Source organism: Orussus abietinus, unplaced genomic scaffold (genome assembly GCF_000612105.2).
Source record: "Orussus abietinus isolate OABI.00-Male unplaced genomic scaffold, Oabi_2.0 scaffold112, whole genome shotgun sequence".
NCBI lineage: Eukaryota > Metazoa > Arthropoda > Insecta > Hymenoptera > Orussidae > Orussus > Orussus abietinus.
The window spans coordinates 298155-311765 of record NW_019394304.1 but is presented as its reverse complement, the minus strand read 5'-3'; the positions used below and the strand labels follow the sequence as shown (position 1 = coordinate 311765).

The following is a 13611-nucleotide window of genomic DNA, read 5'->3' as shown; positions in this document are numbered from 1 at the left end:
CTTCCCGTGAATCTCTCAACTCATCTCTGATTTGGCAGAGATGAGTTAGTGAGATTGCCATAATGGTAAGCCACCACTGTCAACTGCCGCATGGTATTACCATCGCGAATACGTGAGCCGCCAACGGCAACTGGTAGATGGCACAGCCATCTCGATTGCGCGAGCCCCTACCAGAAATTCGTTGCGCCGCCCTTGGGGGCAAAAAACAGTGAAAGCTAACGTACGAAATCAGAGGGCAGCACACGGTGCGATCGCGCGACCCTGCCCGTGAGCAATCTCCCAACTCATCTCTGCATAAGAATGCGAGTAATTCGTAACCTTAAAAACGAAATATGTCAAACGTGCGTTTATCGGATGGAGTTTCTTAATACTCGTGACTAATTTTCCTATAAATTCGAGTGCAAGCACAACAAAAATGGCAGCAATTCTACGCGTGAAGCGACGAAATGACGACGAACCCTTAGATGCCCTAATAATTGCATGCAAACGTCGAAAAACAGAAATCGTTGATGAAGAGACTCTGGATTCTCCATTAACGGCAGTGGTGAAGTTTGCGGGAACTGTGAAACATCAGGTCAGAGATTTAAAGTAATTGGAACAGTATGTTTCATTTTTTATTTACTGATTTTTTTTTATCTCCAAAACTCATGTACACCAAACGTATTACGGTAATGAGAATAAATGGATTACATCTTATTACAGGAAGATAATGTCATTGAACATGTTGCTAAAACGCTGAGTACAAATGATCGAAAAGCAAATTACAAACAGCATATAGTGGATATTACAGGGAAGAATAGACATCGAACAAAACAAGACTCATTAGAAAATCGTTATAGAGTTATAAATTGCTTTCGTTCATTGGAGCAAAGCAAAATTGATCAACCCGATGAGACAGTAACCACTGTCATTGATGTCGAAGATTCCAGATCTTGTATGGCTCAGAATTCGAATGAAAAAGTACCGTTTTATTTTAGTAATTTTTATTTGTGTTCATACAAATCTTTTATAACGTTACGATACAATACATTTACTATGTATTTTTTTTTTTAGGAAAATGATTATGTCTATGATTTGTACTATACACAAACGGATGATGAGATGCTTTTAGATCATGTATTATCTATTCATCCTCTAGATCAGGAACTTGTCTTTGACACTTACAGAGAAAATGGAAAAAATTCTGAAAATGAATGCGAGTCGGAAGACTCTAACTCGGAATCTAACTGGAGGAACGATTATCCAGATTCAGATCATTCCGGAGATTCTGTAAATGATGATGATATGAGAAGAGCAGTGGAAAACATGAAATTGGAAGAAGAATCTGATCTATCTAGTGAGGAATTTGTGGATGCTGTGGATGAAGCAGATGTTGAAACATTCGGTTATAAATATGCAAAATATAAAGCACGAGTGAAAATTGAGTTTGGGGAGGATAGCGATAACGAGAGTGATCACAGCGATTACAGTGGCGTTTATATATCAGAAGAACCCGATGAAATAGATGAATAAATTTGTCAAGACTACAATGAAAACCAAGATCTCGTTATTGAATAACATTTAGAGTTAAAAGACCTTGCGTCAGGTGTTCAGTAGCACAAAAGCATTTAGTGTTCTGCTTATGAATTTTGCACCAAGAAGAGCATCTTATTGTATATATTATCTTTTTTAAATAAATTAATTTTCTGTTATTTAATATCTTGAACTCGTCATATAATGATAAATTCCATTCCAAAGGATAATGCACATTCAACCAACGGTGAGGGATATTCACAATAGGTCTTTTATTCATAGGTAATCGTATATTTATTACATATTTATAGAGAGATATATATATATACATATATATCTTGCGTGTAAAATTCGTCTATCAAAATAAAAACAATAAAAGTAAGCCTACGCGTCGAATCCTGCCGATTCGAAACGAAAACCTTCCTTGGAATCGCTAAGTCTGACTGTTTAAAGAAAGTTTTAAGTAGCGGGAGAATGAGTTCTTTTTCTTTCGATCGATTTTATACATTTCAAATAATCAATGATTGGCAACCAAGAATAAACCGATGGACATTCAAAGAAGACTCATCGAGAGAAATACTCTAAAATGGCTAAGAAAATAACGAGAAATTTAAAAAGACCGCGAGAACCTAATTTTGAACATTATTTTTGAGTCTTTTCCTAAAACGTATCCACCATGGAACTGTCGCGCATTTTAACGTGTGATATGAGTAGTACACTGCGTATACATGTAACACTGGCCTTAAGTCTAATTTATACACGTCCCTAACGTACGCGACCTCGCATCAATTCATTGTCGACTAACTACTTTAATTTTATATATAGGATTCGTATCTGATATTCCTCAGAGATCCCAAAATTGAAAAAAGCTACGAGGATCGAGCCCTAACGCGAGATGGAACCTGGTAGATCTAAGCGACGACTTAAAATGTCGAATCACAGTATTATCTCAGGCCATGAAAAACGAAGTAAAAATAAGTGGAAGCCTTTGGCTTTTACGCTTCTTTCGACTTTACAATCTCAAATAGAAGACTCCAAAAGAAATATCGAATGAAAGGCCCGTGTCGCGCACGTCGGTTCCTTTTTCATTTGCGCGCTCGCTCATGGATCTTCCGTCCAAATATACACGTGTACATATATGTATATCTATCCACATATTTGGACAAAAGATACATATGTATATATATATGTATAATATATTAAATGTTATATTGCAACGTAACTTAACAGATTCACAAGCTGAGATTGGTATCATTCAGGATCGTTACTTTATCGTACGTAATACTCTAAGCTCCTCTAATGTACAACATTATACACTCGCCTCGTTTTAGTTTCGCACCTGCCGTTTCGCACCTACCAATTATCGCCTAACGAGATTATTTCCGAGTCATGAGATTGCACACCCACGGGGGATCAATTCGAGAAGTGTTCGGCCACATTTCGACCCCCTTTTTCGCTTTTGAGCGCTTCGCGAAAAGCGGAACGATATCCTTGTCGACGGAATCCCTCCTAGGGAGGAATTTCTACTATGTACAAAACTTCGTGACTATTTCCGTAAAAGGAATAGCGCGTGCCATCGAGTGCTGCCTTTACACGTTTCTTCCTTTCTCGCGAATGAAGAAAAATTCTATACTCCGTATTAAGAGAGAAAAGTGACAGAGAGACGAAGAGAGAACGACGAGAAGAGAAGCAAAGTCGCACGAGAGGAGCCCTTATTCTAAGACTTTCAAGTTCGCTCTTTCGCGCCACTTTGCTCTTCTTATGTCCGATTTAACGTGATCCAGATCATTTCTAAATTTCCCCTGCGATTTTGGGGTATAACACATAGATTTAAATACCGTTTTTTTTTTTTCTAAAATATGCGACAAAATCGTTTGAGAGACAAAAAGGACCTGGAGAGCGTAAATCGAACTTTATGCCCATTAAGGTGAAGTGAAACACGTCGAGGAACTTGATCGACGTCGACAAAGAAGAATTTTCTAAATGCCTATGTTGCCGACGTTCGCTTTTATATTGACAGCTGGGTCGAATTATATTGCGTATTGTACCAAATGGCATATTCCATCTGTCGTTTTCGTCCAATAAATATCAAGAAATCGAAGTAAAACTCCAGAAATCCTCTGGATTCATGCTTTCTGGGGCCCTAATTGACTGCGGAGGGACCCCCTGCGCCATCTGTGATTTCTAGGTCAATTAAATTTTCACTCCGAGACCTCGTATTCCCATCGTTTTAGCATAGAAGCGCATACAACACTTTTTTTGCCTTTATCCCGTTCAAATGCGAATTTATCGATTACCAGAGTGTTCTAAATTGTCGTAAAATTGTCCTGACCCTTTCGTTTCTCGTATCAGAGCCTTCGATATGTGTATATTGATCGAAATATGAGAGATCGACGCCATTTTGGTTCTGGTCTGGGCTGAGTTAATAAATTTTTCTTAAAAAATCCAAATTTTGATGTGTCAGGACAATTCTTAGATGATCAGGAGTGATGTGTCAAAGTTTCGGACAGTTTGGTCTAATACCCTTAAAAAAAAGTGTTGTATTGGAATCGACTGATTTGAAGGGGGTTTCACTTCACCTTAATGCGCATGCTCGCGCAACACGTATCACCGTAAGGGAATATTTACACGGCGGAATTGTCTTTAACGCAAGTACAAACTATTATCTGAATGAACAAATAAACAAGATCACTTGGCGAGTTATCAACGTTACGCTGACACACGACGTTAGCATTTATATTAATATTGGAAACAAATAACAGTCCTATATCTCGGCGGGACCGACTGGTCATTGCAGTGACGTGCATACCATAGAGAGGATTGTATCAGCCAAAATGATAATACTATCGATACCATTGATATCATCACTGGAAAGTTTGATCAATCTATTGAGATAAGTTTTGTCTAAATTAGTTGACTTTGAGATATATCTTTTCTTGAAATTTGTTGTAAAATAAATTAAATACGTTACTGACCAATTGCAACTTGAATGAAATTTAAAAAGATTTCCAAGAATTAAAGATGTTAAGGTGATATGAAAGGGTTATTCTATATACATCAAACCTGAAAATATTTATAAAACTTATCTCCAAACTAGGTGCACCAAATAATTCGAAACTTCGCCATGTGATTAGAAAGACCCTAAGGAAGAACGTGATGCTTTTGAAATTTCATTTAAAAAAAAATTCTTTTTATTCAGCCTAAACTAGAACGATGACCACATTTTTTTGGCGGGGGAAAAATGAAATTTCACGAGCATCGCATTCTTTCTTACGGCCTCCATAATCTCGTGCCGAAGTATCAAATTATTTGATGCATTCAGTTTGGAAAAAAGTTTTATAAATATTTTCCGGTCTTACGTATATAGAATGACCCTTTCATATCACCTTATGGTGATATGAATGTGTCATATATACATACCAAAAAGTTAAAATATTTATAAAGCTTTTCTCCAAATCGGGTGAACCGAATCGTTTGAAACTTCATCACTTCAAAATCGAAACTTCATCTAAGGAAAAACGCGATGCTCGTGAAATTGCATTTTTCAACGAAAAATTTGTACTTATCTCAGAAAAGAACCATAAAAGTCATTTTTTATTTTTTGATGAAATTTCACGAGCATCGCGCTCTTCCCTAGGGCCTCCATAATCACGTGTAAAAATTACAGATAATTCGGTCACCCAGTTTGGAGAAAAGTTCTATAAATATTTTCATACATATATATAAAATTCCCCTTTTATATCACCTTAAGGTTCCGCGGCCTGAATTATTCCTTAAATTAGTGGTGGCTTCCGGGAATGAACCGCGTCTATTATCGCCAGGAGACCGACAATTCGCAAACGTTGCAGTTCGCTTCATCAGGTTAAACAGTGAAGAAACGTCAGCACACTGGCGACAATGGACTCGGGTCATTTCCAGAAGCCACCACAACTTTAAGGAACTATGAAGAATATTGCACAATCGAGATAAAAGAAAATAAAAGTCAATGTATTACGATATTAAATTTCTTACATTAAATCGCAGGCATGTTAATATTTTTAAAACGTCAAATTGTTTACTCTCTCTATGGTCATGAATTACTATTTCTTGTGAACGGATCACATACCCTTCAACAATTTTTATATCCGACATTTGTTCTTGTTTACAAGTCTTTCTCAATCATTGGATAACGTAAAACGCAAGCGCTATTAAAGATACTCCGTACATTCAAAAAGCCACCAAGTGTCATAAAAGTGAATAAAATTGATTCAAATACATCTCTAGGGGAAACTATTAAATTTATAGTTGGTTGTGAAACAAATCACTGTCTTTGGAGCAACTTCAGGGACACAACTTCCCCCTGCCCCCAAGGGCTTAGCAAAGCTGCATGTGGGCCCAGTTATTTGTTCCTTCTCGAAAATTTCCCGAAAATCTATTAAGCAGTATCTGACATCACAGAAGAAAATATTGACTTTTAATCAGTAAAATATTGATATAAAAAGGAATAAAATGTGAAATCGTTGAATGGTAAATGATCCCTTAATCATGTTCGACGCTGTTTCGCGAAAGACTTATCAAATCGACCAATGGGAAATAAAAGATTGTATACAATAGGATTTAGGTGACCCTGCCCCGAGCAGCGGCAGATCCTCGCATTCGACATGTCTTACTGAAAACCGGAAGCTTTCGGAATGTCAGTCTAAAGCACGGAAGCTTCCGGGCGGGTGCTGGGTGGTGTTGTGGGATGTCCACTATTGTTGTTGTTATTGTTGTTGCTCGCCTCGCCAGCGTGGCTGGAGCAATAGAACTTTTTGTGAGCGATGAATGTGCTGAGATAGTTGAAGCTGATGTCACAGGAGCGGCAATACCTAGGCCCGGATTTGGTAGGGTCGACGCTTTCTTCCGGCGGAGGAGTGTCTTCCCTTTCCTGCTTCACTTTGTTGACTACCGCAGGTGGAGGTGCCGGGGGTTGAGGGCTTTTCCTGATTTCCGGTTTGCCATTGACCTGAGCTTCCGCTGGGATTTCCTCGGGGGTCGTCGCGGGAGCGGGTTCCGGCGTCGGAACGGTCACATCGTCGTTTAGAACGCAGGTGATGTAATTCTCCTCCTGGAAGTGTAATGGCACTTACTATTTCTAGTTCTACTTAATGCCAAATGGAAGGTAGTTATCCCGGAAATATAGTACCTGCAGGTCGGTACCGCGTTTCTCGAAGTGCATTCTGATGTGAGTCCTCATGCCTCGTAGAGTGTTTCCTTTGTACTGACAGATCTTACACTTGAATGCCTTAACGCCCTGATGAGCATCCATGTGTCGTTGAGCTGCACCTGCAGTTGGACTAACCGCCCCGCAAACTGGACATTTCCATCCGCCGGTTGGACCGCTGGTACACGTGTGTGTCCCACCTGGCTCTATAATCGCCTAAAAATCAGAACAATTATATTGCCAATAATCGATGCTACATGTTTTATTTATGCGTTGGTATCACAAGTCGAGGGCAAAAGGTTGAAATTCTTTCGATACAACCCATTAAATACGAATAAAAAGACAAACAAAGGAACTTATCGCAGATTAAGACGGTGGTAAACTAAAGCACCATAAAATGTGTTATTTGGTTTAATTCGGACCTTGCATTTTGGACATCTGGAATGATGTTCTTGAGGATCTGGCCTCTTGAGACAATAATAAGCCTGGTGGGTCACCAAATTATCCATGGACGCGAATTTGATGCCACAGGCCACACAAATCAGCTGCACTAAGGGTGGTGACGGTGTTCCGGGAGGTGGCGAACTACTGACGGTACTCTCTCTCGCTTGACAATAGTGCTTTTTATGGGCCACAAAGTTCTCGTGTCTGCAGAACACGATGTTGCACTCCTTGCACCTGAAATCCACAGAAAATCAGTATCTCGTCTTTTTCGGTAATACTCTAAAGACACTTTCACATAAACTATAAATTTCTGGATGAAACGTGGATCCTTCCGATTCAATGAATTCTATTTATAATTAAATGTACGCGAAATGTGTATGCTTTCAACAGGGCCAAGCTTCATCGCGAATCCCACCTCGACATAAAGCCGAATTCGATAAACGACGGAGCCGTACCTGGAGACTCCTTGCTTGACGAGAACTCCCGGGGCCGCGGGGGGTGGCAGCTCCGCCAGTCTGAGAGCGAGTTCCGTGGGAGGTGGCGGGGGTAGGACGGCGTTGGTCTGCGAGGCTGGGATGGACCTAGCCCGAGGACTGGCACTACCCCTGGACCTCGGGCTTCCCGAGGGCGGGAGCGGCAGCGAACAGGGAGCAGGAGACACCCTGTTTTCTTTCTCGTCCTGACGAAGAGGCGACCTGCGGACGCTGAGGTCCAGGGGAGCTGTGGCGACGGAGGGCGAGGTGGCGGCGACCACGGGGGCCGGGGTCGCGGGCTTGTTCGCCGCCCTCAGGACGGTCGGGGGCTCGGGTGCAGACCCCGGGGCGGTGGCCAAGCCCCGCGTCATGGGCTGCAGCGAGCCGTTCGGCAGCAGGAAGCAGGGGGTGTCCGGGGCTGGCAGGGTGGGCGCGGCGAGCACGCTGGCCCCCCGAAACAGCGAGTAGGGCACGATCAAGATGGGAGTGGTCGGCAGAGCTAGACAAGTTTGCGGAGGCGGCGAATCCCCGGGGCTCGCACTCGCCGGGGGCGACGTCTTCACCGGGGCCGCAGGGGCGGCGGCCGTGGCCGCGACGGCGGCGTCCTTGACGACGTGCCTTGTGCTGCAGTAGTGGGTCTTGTGTGCTCGATACGTCTTCAGGGAGCTGAAGCGGATGTCGCAGTTGCGACAGTACCGCTCCGCTTCCTCGTTCAGACCCCCGTTAGCGGCGTTTCCATTCCCGCCCGCGTGCGGACTCGGCGACGGCGGGATCGGGGGCGGCACCGGAGATGCCGCGTGCATCCGCATGTGTCGGTTCAGCGAGACCTTCTTGTCGGCGCTGTAGGAACAGTGAGGGCAGGCATAAGCCTTGCGCGCCTCGAACTTTCCGCCCCCGGGCTTTTCGCCGACCTCGTCCTCGTCGTTGACGCTCTCCTCGTCGAGGCGCGGCCGGTGCGCACAGTAGTACGTTCGGTGCGCCTCCAGGGTGCTTGCCGAACTGTAGCGGATTCCGCACGGAGGGCAGATCAGCGGAGCTGGGCGGGACGGCTCCACCGTGATCGTCTCCTTGCCCTCCGTTGGTAGGACGAACAGGCGACCCGAGGCTATCGCTGCAAACATAATCGCGGTTTCCTTTATTTCTAACGATTCCACCCTCCGGGCAAAATAGAGTTCGCAACGTTTTTACAGTTCCTTAGAGAATTAGGGTATTTGTATACCGTTTTGCAATCCAGCGGGAAGCGGAGGTGTCGGGTTAGGCGGCGATAAGTTCTCGGGCTTGACCGTAAGGGCGGCGACAGTGGCGGGCCGGAGAGCGGGATCTGTCGCCAGACTAGCATTCAGTCTGAGCCGCGGAGTAGCTTCTTCGTCGAGTCTCATTTTCTTAGTCTCGAATGAGGAGTCCTCGGAGCGTCTCGAGTCCTCGGAGTCCCTTCTCGTCTCTTTCCTTCTCGTCCCGAAGGACGCTCTTCCGCGTTCCTCCTCTTTGATCGGAACGGCGCCCCCTCCTGGACCCGTGTCGTCGTCCGCATCGCTCTTGGGCCCCTTCGGGCTCGTTTCGGGGCCCTGGGAGGATCTCAAAGTTGCATGTCGCAGACCCCTTGCAACCTGCATCCCAAAAATCTCAGAATTAATCATCCCTTCGTTGATGAAGGGGGGAAACGATTAATTTGCACATCTTCGTGCGACTACGAAAAGTAATTTTGTGTCAATCTTATGTTTCTTTCCTTTCAAAAGTAATCGGGATAAGAAAGAACCATTTGTATATTAATTTTTCATAACTAAATACGGATCTGGCCGTTCAGAAATAACCTTATTGGTTCAGATATTCGCGAATCGAAGGACTTAGCGCCTTGAGTTCGTCTCGAATAATGAGAAACAACTATGTCGGCAAACGGATCTTCAATTTTAAAATTGTTCGAACCAACTTTTCAATTCGGACTATGAGTTTAGGATATTTCATATCCCTCGAGAAACCGTGGCGCCATTATCGCGATTATGTCACACTAGGGTGAAGGCAACGTTTGTTTAAATACCCGACAATGTTTTATCTTAATGACATGTATGTCATGCGATGTGCCGCTAAACCCTTTCTTCGACGGTCGCTAGCCTTCATTTACATGTATACGATATGACCGTAATGACGGTTGTGATGACAGCTGCAGTGAGGTCTGTCAACCTCAATGCTAACAGATCCCGTAGCACAAAAATAACAATTCAGAATCTCGCCGTATGCTCAATATTTCTACATTTCCAACACTTTAGCATTTTTAATCAACTTCTACATCAAAATTGAAGCCAACAATTGACACTTCGGCTCGAGGGATCAACGATGAAACGGTGAGACCAAAAATTGAAATAAAATCTGTTCGTAGTCAATAATCGGGAAAGGGCGAGCATCATGGAGAGATATCGTCCTGAGATATCTTGTATAAAATTTTGTCACAGGTTACTCATTGCGTGAAATGAACATCTAGTGATGATAAATCTCTTTGCAGACCCGTGTACCGACCGCGCTACTGTAGGAAGGTTGTCGCGAGCTTAAATTCGCAGCCGCCAGAGAGCGCCACCATGAGCGGCGCTCCGAACTCGGCGCGAGTTACGACTTTGCCTCGCACGAGTCATCGCAATAAATCGTACCGTCCGTCAAAGCGAACGAAATTCATTCGCTTCGGCAGATTAATTAATATACCAAAGAGGAAGAAAACCGACGGGCTCACCTCGATGTCCTCGGTGAGTATGGCCAGCCTTTTGCGGGCGTCCTCGGAGAGGACGCTGAGCCTCAGCCGGATGTCCTCGGCGGCAGAGGTCGGAGCCGCGACGCCCGCGAGTCGCGGGGGCGGGGGCAGGCTCGGCTCCTCCTCGGCGGCGGGGGCGGCGGGGCTCGAGACCGCGGATCCCCCGCCCTCCACCCCGCTGCTCACCGAGGGCGTCTTCTCCGAGTCGCTCCATTCCTCATCCTCCCCTGAAACAGAAAGATATCAATTATTACCTGCCTCCGAATACACAACTGGGGTACGAATGCAAAAAGTGAACAAAATTAATGGAAGTCAAAGTACAAAAGTTTCGCGCAGGGAAAAGAAAAAAAACTCGGATACTCGATTATCGCAAATAGCAATTTATATTCTTTGTCGTTTTGGAATCGAAGGCTCAACGTTCCCCTACATTTGACTCCAACGGAGACCCACGCGAAGTGGACGGTATCTCGAGAGACGACCATATCAAGATACGGAGTGCCGAGTGGTAAAAGTCGCGACGGTTGGACGAAAATAGAAACGCGCAACGACGGAACGCCCAAGCGATGCGTCGCGGCGGCCGTCCGCGTCCGTAATGGTACGCGACGCCGGTCTGTGCGTACCCTACATTTCCCTCTCTCTCGGTCTGTCCTTTTCCCTCGCTCGGTCCGGGCCTTCGCCCCTCTCGCTCCTCCTTTCTCTTTCCCTATCGGTCCATCTATCTCTCCCCGTCCCCACTACACGAGTTTCCCCTCTCGCGCCGTTCTCCCCACCCGTGCTGCACCTCCACCCCTCGTTCTATGCGTTTCAAGTTCGTGCTCTAAGGGTAAAGCCCTGCGACCCTGTCGGGGGTTGATCGACCTGTACTCTCTGGACAAACTTCGAAACTTCTTGGTTTCTCTTCGGAGAAAAGTTCCTACTTGATCCACTTCCTCGCATTTTTTAAGGGGACGCGAAACAATCTTTCCCAGGTAATTCCTCCAACGCTTCTTCTTGTTCTCCGAGGCCACCGCGATGAAGCAAGAAAAAGCTATCGTTGAATTCGACCAGATTTAAAATAATCCTTTTAGAACCCTTCGTCGGTATTTCCCATCTTGGCTTTCATGTGCATTTTGCATGCATATGTACCGGTTATGCGAGTGCCTTTGAATTTCTTTATTTTCTCTCGAAAAACAATTTGTTGATTCATATCTGCGAGATCTAACGGAACGAACTGCAATATTTGCAACGCTAACAACAATGTACGGGATTCCACGTCGAAAAACAGTTAGGACGAGGAGCAACCAAGGAAAGCTCTAAATTGATATTGAATTCTTGAAAATGTTGAAAGGAAAATGGTTCGGCTTGATCAGGGAACACCTCGACATCCCTTTGTCGGGTGGTCTTCGTTGCGATAGTTTGATACCCGGGACCGGTACCAAATAGATCGGTCTCGAGCAATCGTACACCTCGAAGTAGGAGTCCGTCGAGGAAAAAGCCTATCCTGGGATGCAGTGCCGGCCACCTGGCCGATCGTTCGGCCTCGAATTACCCGGATACCTTAATTGCCTCCTCGGGCGAGGTTTCGAGGATGCAGATCTCGGCGAGCAGATTGGGCTTTGCTGCTCTTCTTCTAGACTATCGCGAGGCTCGCATCTACGTGGTACGCGGTGGAACCGTGTACCGGTCTCTGCAAATAAGCGGTCATCGATGGATCGTGCCCAGTCGATGCAATGGCGTTCGACCATTCTTAATTGCTCCCTGACCACTGCCAACGATCACCGCTGACACGAGATAATAAAGTTGCGTCCCTGCCTCTGTCTGTTTTAGACAATTTTGGAAAGAGCACCCTTTTTCTCGCATTTAATCGCGATTTAGGTGAATTGAAACCTCCCTCGAATCAGTCGATACGAATAAGACACTTTTTATCAAGGGTATTGGATTGAACCATTCTTAACCAGTTAACTGTGATTGACGAGTATACTCGTCATGGAGAAGTGGCACGATTTTGTGTATCGACGAGTATACTCGTCATGCGTATAAAGTAAGGACCATTGGCTATTTAAATTTTAATTTTTGAGAAAAACAAAACATATTCACAAATTTCAAGATGTTTAGAATATTTTGAGGCCAGGCCGGAATGAAACAAACGAATAAAAAATATAAATGATTTGAGATAAACTCGTGCGCCCCGTATGCACCGGCTGAAACAGCTTGCCATCTATTAGATATTATTTGTTTGAATTCATATATATTATACAAAAAAAATAATGGAACGTTATCGCGAATGAATTTTTTGCTAGAATTTGTTGAGGACACTGTTGCATCGTATCCAATAACCCGGGAAAAATCGACAAACTCGGCCATCTAGGCCCAATGTAACACAATTACTCGGGAATCATGTTCTGGATCATATACCCAGAACTTCGAACACAAAAAATCCTACCCGAAGGTGTGCACGTTGTTATAAACGCAAGATCAGGAAAGAATCCCGTTACTGGTGTTCCATTTGCAAAGTCCCGAAGACAACGTAGGTATTTAGGTAAACCTTTTTTACCAACGTCGATCAAGTTCCTTAACGTGTTTCCCTTCACCTTAAGTAGTGAAGTTATATCGATGTATAAACAATAAAGTATAATACATAACGTTTAACAATGCGAGATCATGTTTTGGATTTCCTAAGTGCGAAAAAGGCTACGTTTTCACTAAATCACGGAATACAATATATTCCGCGAAATTTGGAGTCATCATTGTCACAAATAAATTCTAAGAATAATTCACGGTGGAGTCTGCACGTGGATTAGAATTGCGAATTTTCCAATAGGAGAGATCGGGGACAATTGTAACAATTTGGAGTAGAGTATCTTTTTATACTTTGGTCAAAAATATTCAAGCAAGAAAATATACCTAAGTGCTGTAGTTGTAACTGCAGCAATAAGATTTACTCACTTATCTGCATTTACGTTAGAAGTATATAAAAAAAAATTATTCAAGTTTGAGTTGATAGGTTAAGAGGGAGATTTATAATAAAAGCTGAAATAATAAAAATAATATAATTTTTTAATACAAAACAATAAACTTATATCCTACTAATACCTCACATAGAAACTAATATGAAGAAATTCATAGAAAAGGAAGCGGTAACTTATCTATTCTGAGTCTTTGCTGTGCATGCAGTCAAAATATAAATTCCTTAATTTATGGGTACACGTTTCATGAACCCATCGTTTGAGCCGAGGCACGTTGTGCATGTGCGCACCCATGTGAATATTGTTATCAGCCTTTTA

General features: G+C 43.7%; 2 protein-coding genes across 4 annotated transcripts in view; one reads left to right on the top strand and one right to left on the bottom strand.

Moving 5' to 3' along the window:
• Positions 1 to 252: 252 nt before the first annotated feature.
• LOC105700204 (probable RNA polymerase II nuclear localization protein SLC7A6OS) lies at positions 253 to 1899 on the top strand. The gene is made up of 3 exons (XM_012425857.2): positions 253 to 574; positions 703 to 960; positions 1054 to 1899. The coding sequence occupies exons 1-3, from the start codon at positions 416 to 418 to the stop codon at positions 1510 to 1512; spliced, it is 876 nt and encodes a 291-aa protein (XP_012281280.1). The 5' UTR covers positions 253 to 415; the 3' UTR covers positions 1513 to 1899.
• A 3035-nt stretch (positions 1900 to 4934) lies between these two features.
• The window catches only part of LOC105700199 (zinc finger protein ush), a 270607-nt gene continuing 261930 nt past the window's right edge, over positions 4935 to 13611 (bottom strand). For 2 of the 3 annotated variants that reach the window (XM_012425852.1, XM_012425851.1), the window contains exons 2-7: positions 10331 to 10575; positions 8831 to 9218; positions 7594 to 8722; positions 7117 to 7372; positions 6677 to 6910; positions 4935 to 6598 (exon numbers count right to left, since the gene is read on the bottom strand). In XM_012425852.1, coding sequence (XP_012281275.1) covers positions 6191 to 6598; positions 6677 to 6910; positions 7117 to 7372; positions 7594 to 8722; positions 8831 to 9218; positions 10331 to 10575 — 2660 coding nt within the window. In that variant the 3' untranslated portion in view covers positions 4935 to 6190. The remainder of the gene's footprint in view (positions 6599 to 6676; positions 6911 to 7116; positions 7373 to 7593; positions 8723 to 8830; positions 9219 to 10330; positions 10576 to 13611) is intronic. The other variant, XM_012425853.1, reaches the window with a different exon arrangement.